The following is a 25,001-nucleotide window of genomic DNA, read 5'->3' as shown; positions in this document are numbered from 1 at the left end:
GGGATGTAATTTCAACTTTTCATTTGTTTAATTTCATTGAGTAAATATTTTTCCCTTTAGGGTCATTATTATTGATTTACTTTCGACTGACAACATGTTCTAATAGCGAATGAAAATTTCCTTCCTTGTCTAAGTTGAGATTCAAATACTTATTTCTAGCGATCCCTAATTCGGACTCATGCAGATTGCACGTATTTTGTGATGATCAATATATTTTTAATTTCGTCATCTGAGTTATTGTGCAATGTTATAGCCGTGTTTTTAGCCTTCATAACCTTCACATTCTTCTTGAATTTGTTTTTATTTACTATTCGTGTGTCATACTTTTCTGGTTTCCACGTCAATTGTTGTGAACACTTGCGAAGGTCTAAGTAATCTATCAGTGCTGACTCTTCCAGTTTGTCTGCGGGCCAAAAAAAAACAACCTGTTGATGTTGTGAGCTGTCGTTAACCCTTCCGTGACTGTACGTGGTAACTCTGTTACCCCAAATAATGTTAATGTTGTATAATTGTTTTATTTATTATTATGTCCCCTTGATATTTTTTGTATTTGAGTTCAACCACTTTTTCGTTATTTAGGCGAAGAATGATTTTTTTTTTACATTTGAATTGTTTTCGAAAACTTCAATTATTATTGGTGGGGTAACTGAGTTTCAAAAGTGTTCCAATGCAGTTGCAAAGCAAACAATTTTCCCTGAGCAGTTACAAAAGCAAAATATGTATGAAAGATACCGGCCATTCCCACAAAATCAACGTAAAAACCTAAATGTAGCCAACAATGTATTTAAAAATGAAGTAAAACAAGATATTATATTATTAAAAAAATATTCATGGTTTTGAATTAAAGGAATGATTAAAATTCAACATATAATCTATGAATTATAAATGGAGTGCCTGACATACCCCGTGAGATTGGCGCAAGTTTTCCAGGCACCACCACGGTAGGGTTTATGCACTATTTCTTACGGCCGAATTCTACATGAATATTAGGGAGAGGTCCAGGGGGTCCGGACCCCCCAAACAAAATGGTGGGCTACCCCAATGATATTAAACTTACCTTGCGTGACATTTTAATCTGAAGGATAACAAAAGAGGCTAGAGTTTCACGGAGATCAATTGCTTTCTGTGCCTGGAATCTATCAATATCTACTAGAGCCTTCCCTGAGAAAGTGCTGAAAAGAAATAGAGAATGCCTTAATTGTTGAGAATCTAAAAATATGTCACCATTCACAAGTAACAACACTAAAAACTGAAAGGCAAAAACTTCAATTGAGAGAATTAGAATCCACATTCAAATTAGAATTGCACATGTGCAATTCTAATTTGAACGTAACACCAAAATAAATGTTATATTTTCTAAAACTTAGCTTTGCACAAAAATTTTTAAATAACAAATTTTATGAAAGAACCACTGCAAAAATGTTAATAGTAGACTATGACAATTTCCAATAATTTTTTCATTAATTATATAATTCTAATTACATTTTAAACTTTAACTTGGCCCTCCATCAATGAGATGAGTCCAAGAGATACTTATAGTGGTTGGAAGAAATTAAATTCATCAAAATTGAATAAGTATCACACTTTTAATTACTCTTGTTATTGATGGGTTTCTTATGATAGTATGTACTCTTATATTTTCCTGGAGTTTTTCCAGGTGAATGAATGTTCTCTTGTAATCTGGAGCCAGCATTATGACAATCATTATAAGCACATCAATTTACCACCATTCTTCAGCCGTGCACTAATCAAATGAAATAAAATGGCCCAAGGTCATACTCTTTCCTAACCAAGTTAAAGGGATTGGATAAGGGTGGGGTAGTCCTGATTTTCGTTCGGGGAGGGGTCCTAAACCAGGGAGGAAAAGTTTAAAAAAACAGGGTACTAAGTAGAGTGTTTCAAACTAATTTCAACACTTTTCATAATAAAAAAAACACATTTTTCAAAGAAATCTTTTGTAAACTCATGATTTTTCAATATTTTGCTTTCTTTTATGAAGGAAAAAAATTGTGTTTTTATATGTTGGGGGGTCCGGATCCCCCAAATCTTCCCCCTCGCTACACCACTGGATTGGGTAAGGAGGAGATTGGCTGGATGGGAAGTCAAGAAGTAAGACAGAGTGCAAAATACTTCATAACTAAGCATTTTTAATTAAAGGTAGTTGTGAGTAATTTTTAAATATTTTTTTTCAGCATTTAAATGTATTTACATCAATTTTATTGGTACATGTGCAGTCAATCATGCATGTACATGAAAGCTTCACTAACTTGATTACGAACGTGCAAGTGACCTACACAGAAAATTTGTTTCTTTGGCAAATCTGCTAGGTGGGTGAGAGAGAATTGAATTTTGTTATGCTTCGACTTACTTCTTGGTCTCCCGTTTTCCCAATACCTTAATCAGCTGAGTTAAAAAAAAATGGCTTTGGACTATTTGTTTCTTTCAACAAGTGCATTGGGATAATACATATTAGCATAAATTTCTTATGCCAAACTTATTCAAAACTCCATTAACCCTCTCAATGCCACCAAAATTTGGTGTGACTAGCGAAAAACGCCAACCTAAATTTAAGTTTTGTAGCACTCTATGAAAAAACAATATGAAGTTACTATTTTAGATATCAATGTAACGTTTTTATTTTACTAAAAAGGAATTATTTGATGATTATAATATTCTGATACATTGGATAAAGGGTAAATTTTATTATTACAACAAAAAACCGGTCTATGCTTGAGCTGATAAATCGGCTCGTGGCACTTTTCGCCCGTGGAGCAAATGCCGATATAATGGCACTAAGAGTGTGTAACTAGCACTACGTAACCTTCTCCTCTTTAATGCAACCCTCTCTGTGTGGAAGTGCTAAAATTTTGGTCCATTTTCTCTCAATTTACAGAGTTTTTACTGCACTAACCAAACAAAACACTAGAAAGCAAAAGTTTGCACTATGCCATGACACACCCAACAATAACAAAAGTGAGATGCAAATCCAAATAACTAAATGATGATTACTTTTTATACATTATTTTTCACAAGCATGATAAATATACAGACTGCACTTTTCACTGATTTTGCTTTCTCCTACATCTCACAAAGAATTGAGTTTTCTCTCGTTGAACATCTGAACACGGCTGACATGTTGGGAACTGCAACTGCTTGAAAGCATAATCATTCCAGTGGTGCAGCATGTAACATGCCATTCCACAGACCTGATGTCCTACAGATCAAATCTTGTTGATGGGTGATTGGGTTCCCCGATGAAATTTGGTTAACTTTCGACAAATAAATAAGTCCACATAATCTGGAACTCATATTAAATTCTGCAACGTTTTTAATGTCAGGAAAATATGCAGCACCCAATTATCTGTCACCAAGAATTGATCCATAGAACCTCAAGCCCATAGCAAGACATTTTGCCCACTGCACCACCAGAACAATTGTACTCTCAAGCAGTTTCAATTCCCAATATGTTGGCTATGTTCACAAATGCTCCAACAGGAGTAAACTCCATTTTATGCAAGGCATGGGAGATAGGAAAGCGAGTAAAACTATAGGAAGAATTGGTAGTTGGGTCTTTTATGCAAATTATTTAATTTCCCCGGTACAAGGGGTGTATAGTTTGAAAATTCCCGGTCATATGAGAGCATTATGAGGACAAAATTATGGAAGTAGACGTCTTCAAGTACCTTCCTGACCTAGCCACTTTCACACACCAATGAGCTATGGGTTATTTTTTTTCTGCCAGTGTATAAGGCACCATTTTTAGAGCAAACGAATGAAAATCCCAATAATTTCACATATAGTTTAGAGAGAATGAGGGCCTATGGGAAGGCCACTGGAGACTCACTTGAGACGGTCCCGAGCTGCCTTGACGGAGCTCCTGCCCTCCTCAATCCTTTGGTCCAAAGCGCTCACCTTCAACTCCCTCACCTCGTCAGTGTCCACAGAGCCAAAGAGGCGACTCATCAAACCCACCTTCCCTGAATGAATACATACACACATTTATTTAATCACTCAGGTTATGCATAAGATTATTAAATTCCACTGTCAAAAATGTGCGTTAGAGCAACCATCACTAAAATAAATCATAGAAGCACTATCAATCATGGGAGCAGCTTCAGGTTTAATTTTCCTGAAAGACGGAGGATAGTGTAAGTTGTATGAAAAAACTCAAGTCACCTAATTGGTGTCCCTTTTTTGTAATTAGAAGTTGAAAAAGTGGCATTTTTCAACAAAAAACATTATAATAATATAATAATAATAATATTTAATTTCCTGTTGGTTATACAAGTATAACATAGGATTTAGTCAAAAAAGGAAGAAAAGTATATACAAAAGTTACATAGAAATTACAATAAATGATAAGCAGTTAAATACATACATAATTATATTAATTTGTCATTAAGATACTCATCAATGCTATAATAGCATTTCTTAAGTAGCAGTTCTTTTAGCTTATTTTTAAAAGTATTATCACTCACTGCACATTTTATTGCATTTGGAACTTTATTATAAACCATAGAGGCTGAGTGGTGAGGACCTTTTCTGCTTACATTAAAAGGCTGATTATTCAGATGGACATTGTCTTTACCACGTGTCCCGTGGTTATGGATTGACGAGTTGGGCATTTTCATGAGATTTATCAACAAATAAATTCAAAATTGCCCAAAAACTCACTTTATTTTAAAGTTGGTGGTCTTTACCATGCTTACAGAGATTTTTATGGCTTTCATTTGATATATGTACGTGATTTTTACAAGTATTTGAAATTGTCACTTTTTTGTCGAAATTCGTCAAAAGTGCAATTTTTGAACATTTATAGAAAACTACAGCAGCATGTTTGTAGCCTCTAAAATTTTTAGTAGCTTCGCTCATTTGGTTTAGGTTTTACAGGGGCACAAATATGGTAGTTTTGAATAATTTGACTGGTGCGCAGAATTTTTGTGTGTGTCTCATTGACTTCAAACACTCATATCTTGGAAAATACTTGCAATGGGTCTTTAATATTTTGGATTTTTCTTAACTAAGGTTGAAACTAACAACAGGGAAAAAATGATCAAAATCTGAGATGGTGGGCGTGGGATCCCCCAACAATTGGTTGAGTTGACATGGAATGACCCAGGCTCTTCTTTTGGATTCAGATCCACATTGTTCAATATCTCATTGATTTACCACAGGCAATTATGATTTATGTTCCAGCAAGGTGTATCTATCATAAGAATGAATTTCTGCTTCACCCGAGGTAGAACTTTATTGATGGGCAGAATGCGTACAACACTGGCAACGGTAGGAGGGATAGACTTCTCCTCCACAGACAACCATACTCCGCACTTTTCATGTAACAGGTTAAATCCTATGTTAAGGAGACCCACACGCAAGAGAGGCAAGCAAGTCAATGTTTCCATAGATCTCACCGAGCTGAACCTTCTCCTTCTCCTGGCTCTTGGCCGAGACGAGGCCCTCGGCTTGTTCCACTTCCAGCTGCAGAGCTTCTCTCCTCTTGCACACGCTCTGGAGGGCAGCACCGTAGAACAAGTACTCCTTGAACTGATCTGCAATTAGCTCCTCCTCTTCCAAAATACTGTCCACCCCTAAAGCTAGGGAGTCCAGATAATGGCCTGCTTTCTAAAAAAAGGAAGAGTAATCACTAAGTAAATCACTGATTCTTGAAATAAATCTGTACCAAGAATGAATCATAAAACAAGATTTCTTGAGCAATGTGAATTTTATCTCCCTTCTAAATCGCCTTTTTAATTTATAAAACTTAAATTTTTGCATACATTCATTTACAAATGTTTACCGTATTCACAGCAATTATTTACAATTCTTTACTCTGACGAAACACAAAAATACTAACCTGTCAGGGCCCAAAGTTATATTGTTTCGGAAATTGTTTATTTTTCATTATTATTATGAATCTGCAGAATTAATATTTATCATGAAATTTTACCACATTATATTAAGAAGAACCAGAAATAGACCACCGTGCCATATAATATCCATGGGCATTGACGGAGTCCTTCCTCTCACAATGGTATTTTGATACTCAGAGGAATGAACTCCTCATAAATCATCAAAATCTTTAAACTTCTCTGCACGGAGCTCTTTTTTGGGGGTGAGTTGCCGGCGTATTTTGGTCCCTCAGATTTGGGAACCAGCTCAATGGGGCACCTGTCCCTTACCCCAGCCACTAATCAAGAACCTCTAAACCTATCATAGCACGAATCTACGGTCAACTTAATACCAGTGTTTTCTTCAACCAAACATTGTAGTTGATTTTCAATAATTTACTCTTCTAAAAGAATTACTGATGTTTTTTTAAGTATTGTGGAATTTTAAATGGCTTTCCAGCATTAATAACAACAAAGTTAGTAAATATAAGGTAATGAGGCTATAAGTCCATAAGCCCGTCATTTTTAATGCTAAAATTTCAATTAAAAATTTGCTTGGGCACAGAACAAAACGAAGAATTCATTTCAAAGTATAAAAACATTATAATATGCAATAAAATATATCACTGAAAAACCCATTGAAAATAAAACCACATTGCAATGGATTCCTGAGGTGAGAAAGGTCTTAAATGAGTGGGAGGGTTGGGCTTAATTGCCGAGGAGTGCCCGAAGTACTTGCTAAGCTGGGTCTCAGGCCAACCCTGAATGCATCCGACAATTCCTACCTCAGCGGTCACTTCCCTTCCCTCGCATCGGCCACAGCCGATGTCTGGTCGTTTGCCTTGAAAAATCCACTACAGCTATACCCAAAGTCAGTTGTTATGAGTTTGAAAATTCCCATTGGCTCCACCCAACATCCGGGGGAAAGGGTTAATGGTGGGATAATTATTGCCTGAAAAGATTTTGGTGATGGTTCCTTATCATAACATTTAAAGCTTAGGAGAACGGTATGGATGACTTTTACTACCTCCCAGTGATGTTTTTTTGTTGGACTGTTGAATAATTGTTATCATCATGAATCACACGCAAGCAAAATGGCATACACATAGAGGTTTGCTATGGCTTATGCCCAGTGGTGCCATTTGGCATGGCAAAAATTTGTGTTTTACATATCACAGAATAAATTCATCTGAAGTACAAAGCACTGCAGGAAAAAGTGACTTTGTATGCAGTCACACACACGCGTGCAAAGTTAAATATGTACACCAAAGAATGAAGTTCGCCATGAAAAAATATTTGACTTAGCTGGGATTTGAACCCAGATCTCCCGATTGCCGCTCAGGCGTGTTAACCAGTTACACCACCAAGCCATTTTTTCAGAGCAAACTTCGGGATGGGTTTTACCGAACAAGATGTTGACGTCACAAGTCCACACTGTGGCACATGTGGCGAGGGTCGTGCTTACTAAGCCACTGTCGGGGAGAAAAACCCTTATTTTGTCGCTGGTCTGCGACGACGAATTTCAAAGCACTGTAGGAACAAGTGAGTGAAAATAAGGGTTTTTCACCCCGGCAGTGGCTTAGTAAGCACGACCCTCGCTACATGTGCCACAGTGTGGACTTGTGACGTCAACATCTTGTTTGGTAAAACCCATCCCGAAGTTTGCTCTGAGAAAATGCCTTGGTGGTGGAACTGGGAGCGGCAATCGGGAGATCTGGGTTCGAATCCCGACTAAGTGAAATATTATTTCATGGCGGACTTCATCCTTTGGTGTATTTAATTTATCATCTGAAGTAGTTTCGCCAAAGTTTGAATTCACACTTTTTTCCCTTTTTCTCTAAACCAAACTGCACAGCATTCTTTTAAAAATAATTTTCTCAGTCGAGATACAGTAAATTGAATACTTAGAAAAAGGCACTAACAGTGTAGCACACAAAGAGGATTGTTACGGTTAAAGGACACTTTTTTAAGCTTAAATAAGAGAAAAAAAACTCGAGAATGTAATAAAATCATACAAATTGCAGAGAAATACTTTTCTGTCTAGTTGCAATGGACTGAACTCATCTCTGCACTCTTGAGTGTGGACGTTGATGGGAAAATTAAAACATACAATAATAAAATCCATTTGCATAATTAAGAAATGAAGCATATTTTTTCCCTTGATAGTGGAGCATAATGTTGAAAACAGTGTTAGAGGGTAGAATGTTAGGTAAACGAGGGAGAGGACGGAAAAGAATAGCATTTTTAGATAGAGTGAAGGGTAGTAGGTCTTATTGTGCACTGAGGAGGGAAGTGCATGATGTAAGGGGAGGCTCCCGGAATTCTTCTCAAGTACTACATGGAAACCTACCTTAATCGGTAGAATACTTTAATAATAATAATAATAACAATAATGGAGCATAGTCACCTGCAATCCATCGCCCATCTCCTTCTCAATGGCACTCCACTCGCTGAACACACGGCCGTAGTTGGCGTGCAGTCGGTGCAAATTGAACAGACTCCCAGCCAGCTTCGCACGAACCCTCAACAGCTCTCCCAAGTGACTCTGCAATTGACAGTAAAATTTTGCCCAACACTAAATTCACCTGTTTATCTTCATGAGCAAGATTCAGTTGGATAAAAAAACCTATCCAATACGTGAAAAGAATCTTAACTTCAATATAGAGGAGCAAATTAAGTTTATTGGGATTAATGCTGACACCAATCTAATGTAGGATACAGAAGCACCTTACTAAAAAGTAAAATACAGTATTCTATAAAATATTCAAACTAAAACATAGTAAACGCCCAAGAGCTCATTTAACTCTGTATTAAGGCTAGTTCTGCTCCAAACTTTCCTATGGTACAACTTACTTGGATTCAGTCCCTTTTTTAAGATAGGCATTTATAAAAGAAAGCGTGTAGTAATAAGTGCAATATGAAGTGCAAAGTATAAGTATAGGAGGAGGAATAAGGAAAGGAAAAAAAACACAGGAGTTTTTTTTTGTGTTCCCCATCATTTTTCAAGCCCTCATCACTAGAAGTCTAGCAACTAATCCAAGAGGAAAAAATAAGTATGTACCAATGTTGAATATTGCTGATGAAATAGCAATCACAACCAAGACAGGGACTTGAAGAAAATTATGGTAAATATGGAAAGTACACTGCCAAGCTCAGATGGAGCTTGTATCTTTACAGCAGCTAGTATTGGACTTAGACAACAGCTTAAAAGTCAAGAGTGGAAACATTCCTTATGCGGAAGTGAATACATAAGCAGGAACAGGTGAGAATAGAGGACAAAAAGAGAAGCCTTTTTAGCATCCTAAGAAAAAGACAGGATAACACTGCTTTGACAAAAAGGCCATGCCAAGGGGCATGGTCTGACGTAGACAATAGTTGAAGGAAGGCCTCACATTAGAGCATCCAAAAAAAAATACAAGTAAAAATGTTTGAGACGGGAAGTCCTCCTCAGTGCTCTCGCAAAAGGGAAGAATTTTGATACCTCGGTCGACCCAATCTGGCTATGGGAAAAAGTTCCGCATGGCACTTGAATATTAAATCTTGAATATTTAATCTTCATTAAATATTCAAGAGCTATATAAATGAGAGAGTGCATATAAATGAGATTCAGATCATATAAATGAGACAGCAATGTCATACAGAAAAATTCATTGAACAGAATGTGTGCAGAATAATCTATTTAACCCTAGAACGACGGGCTGGGTCCAATGGACCCAGTTGGTAGTTTTTAAAGTTTATAATTATGTCAAAAATGCACGAAACTGATTTTGATGCCGTGGCTTTTCCTAAATATATGTCCTCTAAAACATAGCAAGAAATAACGAGAATGGGCTCATTACATTTTATAGTATACTACAAAGTTACATAGTGGACGGACTACGTGGGTAATTCATTTCAACTTATCAGCAATTTTCTTATTTACTTCGTATTTTTGGGAGATTCAATGTTTATGGAGATATAAACAAAGTCGTAGGTGATAGTTATTACCAATTAGTGGGCATTTTTTATGGATTGGCTTGAAGCCTTTCATATACTCTTCTAATGTCACATTTAGAGTGACACAGTCAGAAACATGTATCCACATCGTTTCGTAATGGGTAGTTTTTGCAACTTTCTCTGGTTGGACGCACACACAGTGTGAATTATCTATATTCAGTCCCATAATCTGTTAGTTTTATGTGTGAGACCGTTCATATAGCGTCTGCGGTGCTTTCGTGGTGGACAGTCAGAAGTGCAAGCTGGAGTGGTCTCGCTGCCTGCCGACATTTGCTGTTATTCCAACTATCTAACTGAATACCTCGAAGAATTTGAATTCCATCATTACATTTTGATACCATGCATGGTAGGTACAAAACTTTATGGATTATATAAAAGACTATATTCCTTAAATCTAATGCACTTCTTCAGTATTTACCTCATTTACCAAATCGTTTACTCCTCAGATGGATTAGTTAGATGAAGTGGAGTATTGATTTTCAACTACTATGATATACAGCAATGTCATTATTCCTATCTTTACAGGATGCTTGGTGGTACCAAATTTTGTGTAGTGAGATATTGATGTGACTGAATTCATAGAGTGGCTATTGATAGACTGTGTAGTTGAGGAGCTAAGAAGTCGGCGTCGCCATTTGGATATTACAGTCGAAATAACTATCAAGATATTTTTGAGGTAATAAGAAAAAAGGATTGTTTATAATTATTGAAAAAATTAGCTGTTCTAGCAAAACTATTGAACTCTTTGAATTGCTTGATTATATCAGAAACATAATACGAGACAGTGCTTTTCTAATTTTTACCTGAATTTACAACTAAGGAGTAGCACGAACAATGTTATCTTCCATTTATATCTAAGTAAAGTTTGGAATGAAAAATTGATAAATTTCATTGCCACTTTATTCACAGGATTGCTAATAGTGACACACATTTGGAGTGCATTCATCTAAAGATTGCAGAACGACGTGTTCAGCATCTAAATATACAGCGCTAACAGGAGGAGGGTAGTAGTCACTCCGGTGGAGATGAAGCCTAAAATGCTGAATAAGGATGGAGAAGAACTGAACCTTGGCCGATTTTTCTTCATCTTTCTGAGAAGATGATAGAAATGCGAAAATAGGGAATTCCTATCGGGAGAAATTTTTATTTCACGCAATCTGAAAGAGGAGTGGTAAACAAAACCTCATGCCACTAAAAAGGGTAGAATGCGAAGGCGTAATATTTTGCGTCATATCCCGTGCGCCGTGCGGAATTTTTATTGTCTTCTGCTTTTTTGCAAATTTTGCGTCCTAACATCTTTGATGTTGATAGAAAATGGTCCACCATTGAAAGGCATATAGTTTTTCAAACTTTGTAGAATGAAGAAGATGACTGAAATAAATAAGGTTCTGGCATTGCTAATACATATCATTTTTACTAGTCAAAAATGAAAATTTTTCACAACTTTGGAGTAAACCAGACGGGCGACCAATATGCAACAGTTTATGGAGTCAAAAGTAATACTGCGGGTTATTTGATTTGATGATGCGACAGAAATGAGGAAAAGCAGAGGCGAAGACAAGTTGCAGACTATTAGAGAGATATTTGATGGGCGGAATGAATATTTGAAATATGCAATCGTGCCAGGATCCTGTATGACAGTTGACGAACAGTTATTGATGTTCCGTGGGCGCTGTACCTTTAGAGAGTTTGTTTCATCAAAATCAGGAAAGTATTGAATTAAAATTTTGGCTGCAAGTCGTAGTAGTGATTCATACAAGTGGAATGTCCAAGTATACACAGGTAGAGAATCTAATAAAAGTCGAGAGGTCAATCAAGGGAAAAGATTAATTACACGTATGGTTGAGGGATCAATCAGCCATAAACATAAGTAGGTAGCCCAATACTTTCCAAAGGTTTAGCGATTGTAGAGATCGTGAGGTAAAACAAACGAGGGATTCCACCCGAGCTCACGTCTGTAAATGCCATACAGCCTACAGGATTTCCTAACAAAGTGGTATCTCATGAATATCATGGAATCCAAGAGAAATTCAACTATCGGAAGAATTTACATCGCGAAAAAGAAAATGTGGCACACTCCTTGACAACCTTAGCAACCTAGGAAAATAAGTGTCGTAAGTGCAACTACAAAAGGGATAGAAAGACACGAACATCCTCTTCACAATGTGCACAAATTATATGCCAAGATCATTCAAAAATGTTTTGCAATCAGTGCCTGTAGTAGCATAACAGTTTTTAATAACTTTAGTAAATTCATCATACTTTTGTTTCATTAAATTTGTTATGCATCTAATTTATCATTGACAAAAAATCCATTTTGTAATTTGTGTTAATGTTACTGTGCTAATGAACTTTCATAAAAATGGGAAAGGTGGAGTGATATTTCTGGTAGAGGGGATAATATTATTCTCCGCTGCAGCAATAGCTTAAACAAAATAATTTAATAATAATAAAGACGAACAAATATGTTGAGGATGTAAATAAGATGGAAACCATCACTTAACTCAGTCTAAATTCATCACAAACTGGTAATATTGTGGAAAAAATGTTTCAGGGTCCATTGGACCCAGTTAGGCTACTACGCGATAATTTTTTTTCAGTCTTCCTAGGGTTAAGGAGGGAAAAATAAAATACAGTTCATTTTGCAAAACAATAACATTAATCATGCAACCAGAACCACCAGTGATGTTCACCTCAAAGACTACCCCAGCACATTCTGCCAAAAAGGACCCTTATTCTCCCTATCAAAAATATACAACAAATTGCCAAATAATATCAAATGTCTTCCACCTGCACCATTTTGGAATGCTCTGAAGAAGTATTTATTGGGAAACAACTACATACTATAGCCTGAAGGATTTCATGTTGGGCTCTGAGTAATATTTGTCCGTCAGCCATGAAAAATTGTAACTTTTCCTTTAAACTGAAAAAATTGTAAATATTCCTATACATACCTACCTCATTTATTGTAACTATTATTGTTTACTTTTATTTTTATTTCTGACGACTTCGAATGTCACCTGTACATGCGATCTCTAGGAATAATAAAAATTAATATCATCATATTAATTATTTAAGGGCTAAAAATATGCACTGCCTATTTTGCATGGCAAAATTTCCTTCAAAAGCAGGATCAAAGTTCATTTATTTTCCTACCACTAGCAACTCTAAAGATGGACAATTACCATTATTATTCATTACTAGTAACACTATTGCACTTCAGAAATGTGTTATTACATAATTGTACAGCTCTTTACACTATTATTTGACAATTTTGATGTTTATGACAACATTCTAGGATCTCAATCCAGAAATAGAGAAATTTTATTTATCCTTTTCATTGCTCATAGATTGAGGGGGCCCTTAATGGCTACTTAGCCAACTCATCATTTCAGACATGTGATGTAATTTCACCATACATCACTCCATAGCAAAGTACAGTTTTCCTCACCACAGGTTTGAAGAAGATGTCTTCTCACAAATCTACTAATTGAACTGCTCTCTGACCAACTTTTAATTAACTCTTATGCTGTTATTTACTCATCAGAACATGGCAGATATCAGAAATTACAGCTTGCATGTAGAAATGAAATTAATCAGATCCAACCTATGGAGCATGTTTCTTTATGGCAGTAAGGCGAGGATATTGTCAGCAGCAGAAAGGTTAGCAGGGCTCCCACTCGTAACTAAATTATAAAATTCACGTTTTTTTCCAGGTTTTCACGGTCTAAATGTCGTCAAATTCACGGTTTGTAGACAAGGCATTTTAGGCAGAAATATTGATCACACATCAATCATCGGTCGCACGTTAACTACAAATGTAATAAACACAACAGATTCCTTGAATGCAAACGCAGCAATGACAGTACTCTTACGGCGTCACCTATCATTAGCAAAATTCATGTCCGGAAAAAGGGTGTGAGTGGGAAAATGGAGAGAGCAGGGTGGCAGGGAAGTGAAGAAGTGCCTGATTTTTTGCCAGGGTTAATGTCTTCCAATCGCAGGCTTTAGGTCAATGTGCTGTCATGGCACACATGGACCAATCAATAATTGCGCTTTCGAATACACGTGTGCAGGTCAATGCGCGGACAGTATCTGCACGTGACTCTGTCTTGAAACATGATCGAAATATCGATTTTTCTTTTCATCTGTCTATTGTAGTTCTACAATCTAGTTTGAGAGATTTCTAAGGCTTTATGGTGAAATTCACGGCTATTTCCAGGTTTTTTCACGGTAGACGAAATTCAAGGCTTATTCACGGTTTTAAGGATTTCATGGTTGAGTGGGAACCCTGGTTAAAGAGTGGAAGTATTTGACATGCGGTGCTACAGCTAAACAATGAAGACTAATTGGATCAACCAGGTTAGTAATGAGGAAGTCCTCAGAAAATGGGAGAAAAAAGAAGCCTCCAAGAGAAAAAGACGGGACGAATTCATCGGTTAAAACATGAGACATGATGGGATAATGAAGACAATCATTTCCGGACAAGTGAATGATAAGAAATAGGAAGGCCCAGACAGAGTTAGATAGGAGAGGTTACTAAGAACCAAAGAGAGTAGAAATATGAATTAAGGTAAAAACAAAAAGATTATCCGCTGGGAGAGCTGCATCAAAATGATCAACGGACAGTAGACGATTGATTATCACGTAGAAATGGCTGAGAGTTGCCAAAAATATAGGCAGTTAAAGTTCAGCAGTAAATAAGTCCAAGGTTGGCATGAAAATTTAACAATTTAGAGGAAATAGAAAAGAAAGTGGTTGCAAAAACAATGAAGTAGTGCTCCAAGTTAAAAGAAAAAAATCACCCATAAATTTGAACAAAGTTTGTGACAAATTAAAATTTGATCATATGAAGTCCTGATCAGAAGTAGAAGTATAGAGGAAGACTTATGTTAACACAATATCAGATTAAATTATTACATTTACTGTGTCCACAACCCTGGACTCTTAGAAATAAATATTTAATTTCTGCAATTGGTGAAGTGTTATTGACACTAGAGAACAAAAACTAATTCACAACTCACAACTTAGCACCATTTAAAAAAACTAAAAACATACAAATCAGATAACTTCAAACCTTCTTCTTGAGAGGATTTATGAAATATCATCTAAAGAATGACCACCTTGAAAATTTTACTCTTACCTGTAACTCACCACCATAATTTTTGATTGATTCAAATCTTTTGTCAGGCTGTTTAAGTCTCACTGAAACACTAAAAGCCTTAAATCTTGATTCTGCAATCAAAAGGTAACCTGGAATAAATAATACAAACAAATGATTTAAGACTGACAACCTCATTCCTACAAGATCAATTGAAAATTTTCAAAGGAAAATTCAATAGGGTAGTTTCCTTCATCAAAGAAAACGAAAGGCATTGATTGCGATTTGTTACCCACCATTAGTGTATTCATAGTAGACAAATTGTTTGGTTTTAGAAATCCCAGTTTAGACGAATGCCAATGGTCACTTTTTACTGCATTTGAAAAAGGCCAGATTGGCACCCATGCGATGCCACTCCACGTGACGTCACAGGGACCTAGTTTCTATACGAGTAGATAGGAGTTTTACATCGTCTGAGATTACCAATGTATGCATGAGTCGCAGAACTAAGGGAAACATCTCTTAATAATCACTTATTAAAATTGTATAAGGTCGGAAAGTTTCCTTCGCTTGATAGGGTATTAATAATCATTATTTAAGCCAAGCGCTACCTGCTAGCAGGGTACTCTGCTCCCTGCTAGCAGCCTGCGTCGTGTCAACGCTCAAGCCTCGCCTCAAGGTCACCTCACAGGGCAGCAGCGAGAACCAGAAATACTTCACACGGACTTTTCCCATCATTCCTACTTAGCCATCGCGTTTTCGGGTGCTTGAAAATTTTCAATTTAGTCTTTCGATTTAGGTAATAAAAAAATATTAGGAAACCACCCTATTCACAAAAAGGAAATATATTGAGAATAGCAGCTAATAATCACTTATTAAAATTGCATAAGGTCGGAAAGTTTCCTTCATTTGATAGGGTATAAGTAAATACATATTCCTTATTTAAGCCAAGTGCAACCTGCTAGTAGGGTGCTCTGCTATCTGCAAGCAGCCTGCATCGTAGCTGCGCTCATAGCCTGAGGTGGCCTCACAAAGCAGCAGCTGGAACCAGAATGACGTCACATGGGCTTTTCCCAGCATTCATACTTAGCCGTCGTGTTTTCGCACGCTTGAAAATTTTCACTTTTCATTTAATTGGGAAAAAATATATCATCATTTAAAAATCTAAAAGCGTGAAATACGTACTCCAGGAGTAATAATCTTTCGATTTAGGCAAAAAAAGGTAACCACACCATTGTGACTTTTTTTGCTGAAAAATATAAACACCGGAATGGTCTTGTTCACAAGTTTTAGTTAACATGATTGAGTTAAAAAAAAATAAGGAGATCCATTTCTTCCATTTATCGATCCATTACCTCCTATTAAGATGATTGCGGTAAATCATTAATAGCTTTAACCCTTTCGCAAATAAGTTGATGACTTCAATGACTGCTGAGCTAGTCACTGCTTCTCAGCCACTCTTCCTCTCCTTGAACGGTTCCTTGTTGTTCACACTGTTGTGTGTTATTCAGTGTTTATGCCTTTTGTGAGTTCATGAGCTGGATCTCTTATAATGTCAACAACTCATGAAAAGAGGGCAACAAATTTTGCAGTTTTTTTTTAACTTTTGAGAGAATGGCAGATGAGGAAAAATTGTTTATCGCAGCAAATCTTTCCCTTCCCACAAACAAAATCTTTCGATGAATTGAGATTTCAGATCCAAATGAACGACCCCATAGTTATCCCACATTTTTGGGGCAGAAGTGCAGGGCTACTACAGGGATTGGCGAAAGACGACTCTCAGAATGTTCTCAGAGACATCACTTTTGTACAGATATACATTCCTTTCACTATAAACAACCTATGGAAAAAACTTCTCTCTTGCTTTCAACGCCAGAGAGACTGAAACCCTCTATTTCGATGGGTAGCCACCAACAACAACATCACAACTTCTACATTCTCTGCAATAAAACCTCAATTTTTCTCGACTTCCAATTATTTCTGACAGTGAATATTATTGATGAAAACTAACTCGCTTTCACTTGCTCTGTCCCTCCATGATCCCCTGGAAAAGGCCTGCTGTCTTACCTGGTCACACTCTATGACACAAGACTGTATCTCCCTCCATTATTGACAAAATAATTCCTGAAATAGTGAAATTGCACGATTTGGCCATAATTAAAAGTGCTCCAATTGATCTGAAAATTGGTTTCTCTACGTAATCACGTGGTCTTGATTTGAAAAATGACATTTTTGATTTGAAAAATGACATTTTTAATTTCGGCCACATATTTTCGTTGGATATTTTCCTACGCAGGTGAATGAATGCCGAATATATAAGTTTCCTAGCTCTCCCCCTTTTATGACGGTCGTGGGTGCACGATGTCTTTGTTTTGAGACCCAACACTGCGGGGCTTAAGTTGTACCCTCAAAATCCAGGAGCAGGTACAGTGCAACCTCAATAGAACGACACCCCACGGTGAACCAATAAACACTCGCTATAGCGATTTGTCGCTTTATCGGAGGTGGTGCAAATAATAGCCAATATACCTCATGTTACTCCCCTTTATTTTTATTTTCTCGCTTAGACGTGTTTGGTGTTTTTTTGGCCATGGAGTGTTCCATCAAATGCTTTCTATTCATGCAACTCGTGGACGTGTGGGTATGCTGACGACTGCTTTTTGCCGCCCGAGGAACAAAAGAAGATCAAGCATTCGCGAATGCTAATGCCACAATATTTTCACCAAAATTAACTACTAATTTATCGAACGACAGTTTACCACAAAAATTTGATACTGAGCACTCCATTAACTTCATTTCTAACAGATCGCTAGAAATTACAGAGATTAAGGAGTCTTGGTGTCAGTTTTTCCGGCGGTGAAACCCTCGCTATGGCGAGAGCCAACACCAAAAGGGCCTCGTAAAAATGAAATTTTTAACATGCTTATTATAGGATCAATTGACGGTGCATCTGCAATCTCTCGTAATAGCGGGGGTCTCGCTATAGCCCGTACTCGCTTTAACGAGGTTCCACTGTGCCTGGACCCCTTGTCTTATATTACCCCTCTTAGCGGTAAGGTCTCTCAATTGTTATACTGACGGTAGAGCTTCGTTCAAAATTTGACAATTCTCAGAATAAAACGAGGAATTCAATTTGAAGTCAGCAATTTACGTTCAAGCAACAATTATCCACATAGCTAATTCCTATTAACAAAGCATGTTTGACCACGAACCAATACCACTGGTAGAGTTATAAACCACAAAAGAGGGAGCCCAACTACCCTTGGAGTCTGAGATAATGCGGAGTCCCCACTAGGAGGAGGGGTCGAAAAAGGTTGGTGCTGAGAGTGTGTGATTAACTGCGACACCCTTCTTCACGAATGTCCTGCTCCGTACGGAGGGGACGGAAGAATCTCTTGGGGCTCAGTACAGCAGTCACACTAAGACAAGAACTTCAACGTCTCAAAAGGGTTAAGAATCTAATTGCAAGCAGGATGTTCAATTTTTCTAATCAAATTGTCTGTACGTTAAGTGTATAGCATTGTAAGTTCAACAGATTCAGGCTTCAATTGGTGGAAGTTAGACATATTTAAGTAAATGAAAGGTCGTAGCACTTTTCCACAAGAATTCTTGTGGAAAAGTGCTACGACCTTTTATTTACTTAAATATGTATAGCATTGTTCTTCTGCTGTTGAAAATAAATGACAAAATTTCAAGTCTTGAAGTTGAAGCATTATAAACTTATCAGTGACAATGTAAACAAAAGCTATAGTCTGTTCACTTTATGTCTGCGGGTGAGCTTTCGTGAGAGCCCGGACACTCTTGGATGGTTCGCTGATAGGGGAGGGGTACTAACAAGAGAGAGAGAGGAGGAGCAAACATAACATTGCCAAATGTACATAGCCGCCCTATTTTGTCACTGAAAATGTGTGAGTCATGGGTGGCCACAGGTATTTTGGCCTCGACGACGAGACAACATACCAACTCATTTGGAAGTCATTTGGGATAATCCTTTCACAGAAGCCCATGACATTGTCAGCTACCGCCCTGAATGAGGCACCGTTGGTGGAAGGCATACTTAGTCACATACTAGGAGAACGCATGAGGTTTGGCAACACTGCTCCACGAGCAGATTCACAATGTTCACTCGGCAGAGGTCTGAGAGCGACTGTCTGAGGACACGCCTAATGTTTGCTGATTGGCAAAGGCAAAGTCACATGTTGAGAAACTTTCCCTCTCTTCATCTCCACTTGCTTTGGCCACACCAGCTCACCCGCAGAGATAAAATGAACCGAGTATAACTAAAAATCATGAATCAATGGATTCGTCCATGAGAGCAGAGGCACTAATTCCAAACAAAAAGTCAACATTACATTTCCTTGCAGTATTTCCACAATAAGACTCTCCCACTTCCATAAGAGAAATCGTGAATAATATTTAAAAAAAAGAATTTACCAATATTTATTGAGTCTTCTCTACCTTTTCCCGCTAAGGGTAACGGGTCCCTTGGTCAGTGAAGCCATGCTTTTCCGGTGGTTTATTCAACATTTCAGGTGGAAAATAAGAATTTCTATTGCACTATTTCATACTCAAATTAATGCTCAAACAAATTTTATAACCTCTGTGTTTTTGCTTATGTATCTTTATATTGTTTGCTCCATTTTCGGTAAAATTTTACAATTATAATTGTATGCGGCTATGCTGAGCCCCTATAGTGCAATCTGTAAATAGGTATAATGACATATTCCATACTTGTGTAAAACCTCTCCTCAGGAATCCAAAAAAAATTATAATAACCATCATCATTGTTATACTAACTGTTAAGAGACGTAGCTTTTTAACACATGAAAGGTTGCAAATTTGATTTCACCACGTTTCCCTGCATGGAAACATTATGCATTGGCTCATTACTCTTTCCCCACTTATGAGTCTTCTTTCATTATCACCTTTAAGCCAGTGGTTATCAATTAGCTGGAGGTAGCATTTTCACATGATACAGAAGCTGGCCCAAAATCATGATGCTTATACCTTTCTACAGCTTCTGACTGTAAGAGAAAATGTTCCTCCAAGTGAGGTCATCGCCATGATACACATTTCTTCGGCTTTCAGATGTTTCCATAGCCTTTATGATGGCATTTAAATTCTGTTCCAATTTCGCACAAGATACTCTGTTCATCTGCTTTTGGATGCTATGGCACCTTATGATAGAACAGGGTTCATGCCACTTTACCTGAATTTACCCCGATTTCCAGCCCGAATATTTAAAATTAAACTGACGTCATATTGATGACAAAACAGACACATACAGAGACTTGATAGAAAAATGCAGCAAAATATACCGTGAAATAAAGTCAAGTAGTAAAAATAAAAGGCAATAAGCACCACATCCCCACCAGCCCTTGCTGCCCAGCCAGGACTGCCACTCACACAGAGCCAGGGGCGCAGATAGGAACTAAGGCTGGGAGGGTGGGGGTTTTAGGTGCAACTAATACTGGGGTGTGTGGAATACCCACCAGGATAAGCGGGAGGAGCGAGATTAATAAATTGCGGAATTTGAAGATAAATGGTTCAAAATGGTGAATTTTGCAGCTTTCTGAGTGATATTCTATTTATCCTTATACTATCCCATTAGTAATATCAATCCAACTGAGTAAAATGGAATAAACTTAAAAATTTCTCTGAGGTCTTGGGGGGGGGGGAGTTTATCCCCCAAAACCCCCCCTCACTGCACACAGCAACCCAATTAGTGCATTTCGCCACTTTCGCATTCTTTGCTACAACTCTGAAGTTTCTTGCTGAGATTTCCACAGCTTCAAATCATGATTTTAATTTCCTTGAAAATTTCCTCACAGATATGAGGCCTTCAGATATACCTATGTTCCTATGAGAGCAACTTGATGAGAGACATCTCATCAGAGGCTTAGAGAATGCAAAGGTTATATGAATTATTGCTGCCATCATAAATCTTGGTGCTGGGGGTTCGTGGTATACATTTGTCAAGCAAAATTAAGTTGTTAATATATTTGTCAATTAAACGAGGAAGTTGAAATGGTATTAGGTCCTCTGATCCTAACAATCAAGTGTGCAAACTGTTACATATATCCACACCATAGGCGATTGACACGGTTTTTGGCATTGTTAGGTTTGTAAACTGACGCTCGCACGTGGGGCACGTGCCCTCCCCCAGACACTCAATAAATAGACAAAATTTTTAAAACAGTTATCATTACATTCGCTTCATTTTGTGAATTATAGAGCCACAATAATTTAATTTCATATTAAAATAAAGAGAATATTTTGCATAGTAATTGTTGTAAATATCATGTTTTTAATCTCAAGTATGAGAATTGTTTGCTGATCAGACGCTTGTACCCCCCCAGAAAAAAATCCTGGGTTCGCCCTTGCAGTCACTCAATGGGTCCGCACTGTTGGCATGACGGGACCAATAAAAACCCCATGATATCTACATTTACGAATTAAAATCTTCATGAAAAAATTGTTGATATCTTTTATAAAAATTGCACAAAGAGGAAAGTATTAATTCCAGCCCTTCCCAAATTGTAGGCTTCCATCAATTTTTTACTCAAACAGTTACAAACAACCAATCATATTAGAAAAGACACTGAAATTGCATAAACACATTCATTACAATGCACTTTAATTTCGAAAGCATTTTGCCAAGGATGCACTGCATGACTGCACTTCTATAATGTTGTAAACATGACCAAGTCATGAATTTGGGTGATTATAATGGATTTACATTATCACACGGCTACTGTTACCTAAAATACACCAGCAACTTCAAAAACACTTTCTTATAGCGAGAAATAAATTCCTATCTAATAATGGATAACATGTCATACCGTCCATACTCAAAATTAATGTGGAAGAGTCATACTATTTTTACGGTAACAAAAGTCTTTAACTGCCCTCAAATAGAGATAATTACAAAAAATACACGAAATCCGATTGACGATTTTGAAATTTAAAATAAAAAAAGTTTTTTGGGACAGCCTAATGGGGTGTGGATGGGGTTGGGGGGCAAAAGTAAATCACCCCACAAAATTAATGGATGCCTCCTCAGAAGTAGGAGATTGGATTGTATGGATAGTTGCACTGCAGGGGACGGTTGCACCACAACTCTCCCCCACGCCACCAGATTCATGGACGAGGCTTTAAGCTTAATCAGGGGTCACGTAACAGAATTTCAAGATGACTACCACCATCACATCAGGTGTTAATACAGTAATATATCACATTTATTGATTTGTAGTTTGTACACATGACATTCCATTTCAGTAAAGCTAGTTATTAATGAGCAGACAGAATAAATTGAAAATGTTGATGTTAATGTAGGTACTTCCTAAAAAAATCATATCACCATTGCCATAATAGGGTTTTTAGTTAACAAGAAATGCTTATCTTTGGGCAGCAAAAGTTCTTTTGAGCTTCATACAGCGGCATCTCTGATAGCTTTTTGAAACTTCTGCGTTGGGTCTTATAATACTTACTTCTGCATAAAGTTGTTGCATAATTATAAAATTAAATATATAAATATTTTAAAATTACGCAACGACTGCCATGAGTTAGACTCATGAGAGCAGTTGGAAATTTAAAAAATGATTGAACGTCAGTACTGATAAATTAATATCTTTACCCATCCTTTTCCCATATTCTGGGGTCCGTGTTAAAATTCGTCCCTTCCTCCATTAGGTAACTATGTAAAAATAATAAGGTAGATCATGATTTACGCCTAAAGATGATGATTACTCATCGAAACCTGGGTCACGTTATATACGAGGGTTGCCCAGGAAGTAATGCACCATAATTTTTTTCTCAACCGACAAAAATGGTGCGAATGTGAAACGTCCCCTATGCAGTTGAAAGAAAATAAATTCCCCAAGGCCGTACTCTTTGGTGGGCAAAGTGGGGGGGTGGGAAGTTACAAGGCTGACAGTGGGGTGATACACGGAAATCAAGCTAAAAAGACTATGAAACAAAGCAATCGCGCAGCTCACTCACTCACCTAGCATATTTTTTCTAAGGAACAAATTACCGCATGGGTCCCAATCACACACACACTCAGGTTTGCGAAGCTTCAGCTTACGCCAGTGACCCACTCACACACAAGAAATAGACAAAATTATAAAATTGGATAATCACGCTCACACTCATGCACCTCGTGCATTTTTGATGAGTGATCAATCCAGGTGAATTCTGTCGTATAAGCCCACGTTTCGAGAGACGACATGTCTCCCATTTTCAAGGCCGTGTTACTCATTGAAAGTCCAATTTCACTCTCAAAAGAGTAACATGGCTTTGAAGACTGGAGACAAGTCGACTCTCGAAACGTTGGCTTACAAGACAGATCTAACCTGGCTGAGAACCTGAGAAGAATTCATCAATAGTATTCACCAAGACAAATTAAAATCGTTTATTACAAGTATTAATGTGACAAGTGTCTTGAGTTTACAACAATGAGTATTAGCTGCTATTCTCAACATATTTCCTTTTTGTGAATAGGGTGGTTTCCTATTATTTTTTTATTACCTAAATCAAAAGACTAAATTGAAAATTTTCAAGCGCGCGAAAACGCGATGGCTAAGTAGGAATGATGGGAAAAGTCCGTGTGAAGTATTTCTGGTTCTCACTGCTGCCCTGTGACGTGACGTTGAGGCGAGGCTTGAGTACTGATACGACGCAGGCTGCTAGCAGGTAGCACTTGGCTTTAATAAGGATTATTAATAACCAATCAAACGAAGGAAACTTTCCGACCTTAGACTATTTTAATAGGTGATTATTAAGAGATGTTTCCCTGAACTCTGTGCCTCATGCATGCATTGGTAATCTCAGATGATGTAAAACTCCTACCTACTGGTATAGAAACTAGGTCCCTGTGACGTCACATGGAGTGGAACCGCATGGGTGCCAATCTGGCCTTTTTCAAATGCGGTTAAAATTGACTATTGCCATTCACCTAAACAGGGATTTCCAAAACCAAATAATTTGAATATTATGAAAACAATAATGGTGGGTAACGAATCGCAATCAATGCATTTCGTTTTCTTTGATGAAGGAAACTACCCTATTGAGGTTCCCAAGTAACTCTTCCTTAGAAATGCAAGTGAAATGTTCACATTCTCCCTCCATGTACATGATGGCTTAGAGAATGAGTGAAATGAAGTGAAAACATGAACAACGTGAATATTCCCAATCCCACACTAATCTTCACCATATTAATGTGAGGGAGAGAATTATTAAGCAACCTTTACTTTCGTCCTTTAGTGTATGGTTAATTAAAGTTATTTGTGGCCAATAGTATTTCCCTATACATTGAATGAAAGACTTGAGGTTGGATTGGAAAAAGTAGGTAATGGAGTTGAATGAAAATAAGTCTAATTCTTAGTTTGAAGAACGAGGGATTCTATGGCAATGAATGAATGTTTCATCTTCAATCTACACAAATTAATGAGTGATTAATTAAGAATGCTATCATCATACTGACTACCAAGAGTGAGCTATGGGCTGCCTTAACTGCCAACACCTGGAGGAGGAGAGGCACGGTTGGATGGTATTAGAAGAGGAGGCAGTGTTAGAGGGAGGGATTTTGTTGGAGCAAAATCTCACAAGAACAATAAGCCGTGGACTAGGATTACGTGGTAGAAGACTTTTAGGAGATCCCATCAAAGCTAAGTCAGTAAGTACAAATTTATGAATAATTTTTTTGAGCTTCATATAACCATTATTAAGGTGTATAAAGGTCTTACAAGTTGTTTTCATTTTTGTCATAAATATAAAATAACCTTTCCCATATTAAATACCAGTCAATAATGTAGCTTCCTCTTCAGAAGAAAACTCATTGATGACTTCTGATGAAGGCTTCTAGAACAGAACCTGATTAAAGTGTTCACAAAAGGCTACAATATAGAAACTGTAAAAAGTTTACAATTCCAAAATCAAAGTAAACCAAAGCAGACACCTCAATTTCCAAAACAAAACCCTATTCTCTTCTAAGCATACATAATTGTGTCCAAGAA

General features: G+C 37.3%; 1 protein-coding gene across 1 annotated transcript in view; it reads right to left on the bottom strand.

The window, feature by feature from the left end:
• LOC124172788 (sorting nexin-4-like) overlaps positions 1–25,001 on the bottom strand; it is a 39,263-nt gene that overhangs the window by 8,183 nt on the left and 6,079 nt on the right. The window contains exons 5-9 of the mRNA XM_046552278.1: positions 15,028–15,137; positions 8,296–8,433; positions 5,412–5,622; positions 3,845–3,977; positions 1,058–1,172 (exon numbers count right to left, since the gene is read on the bottom strand). Of these exons, the coding sequence (XP_046408234.1) occupies positions 1,058–1,172; positions 3,845–3,977; positions 5,412–5,622; positions 8,296–8,433; positions 15,028–15,137 (707 nt within the window). The remainder of the gene's footprint in view (positions 1–1,057; positions 1,173–3,844; positions 3,978–5,411; positions 5,623–8,295; positions 8,434–15,027; positions 15,138–25,001) is intronic.

The sequence above is a fragment of the Ischnura elegans genome, chromosome 1, assembly GCF_921293095.1.
Source record: "Ischnura elegans chromosome 1, ioIscEleg1.1, whole genome shotgun sequence".
NCBI classification, from domain to species: Eukaryota; Metazoa; Arthropoda; class Insecta; order Odonata; family Coenagrionidae; genus Ischnura; species Ischnura elegans.
This window is presented reverse-complemented; position numbering and strand designations above follow the sequence as displayed.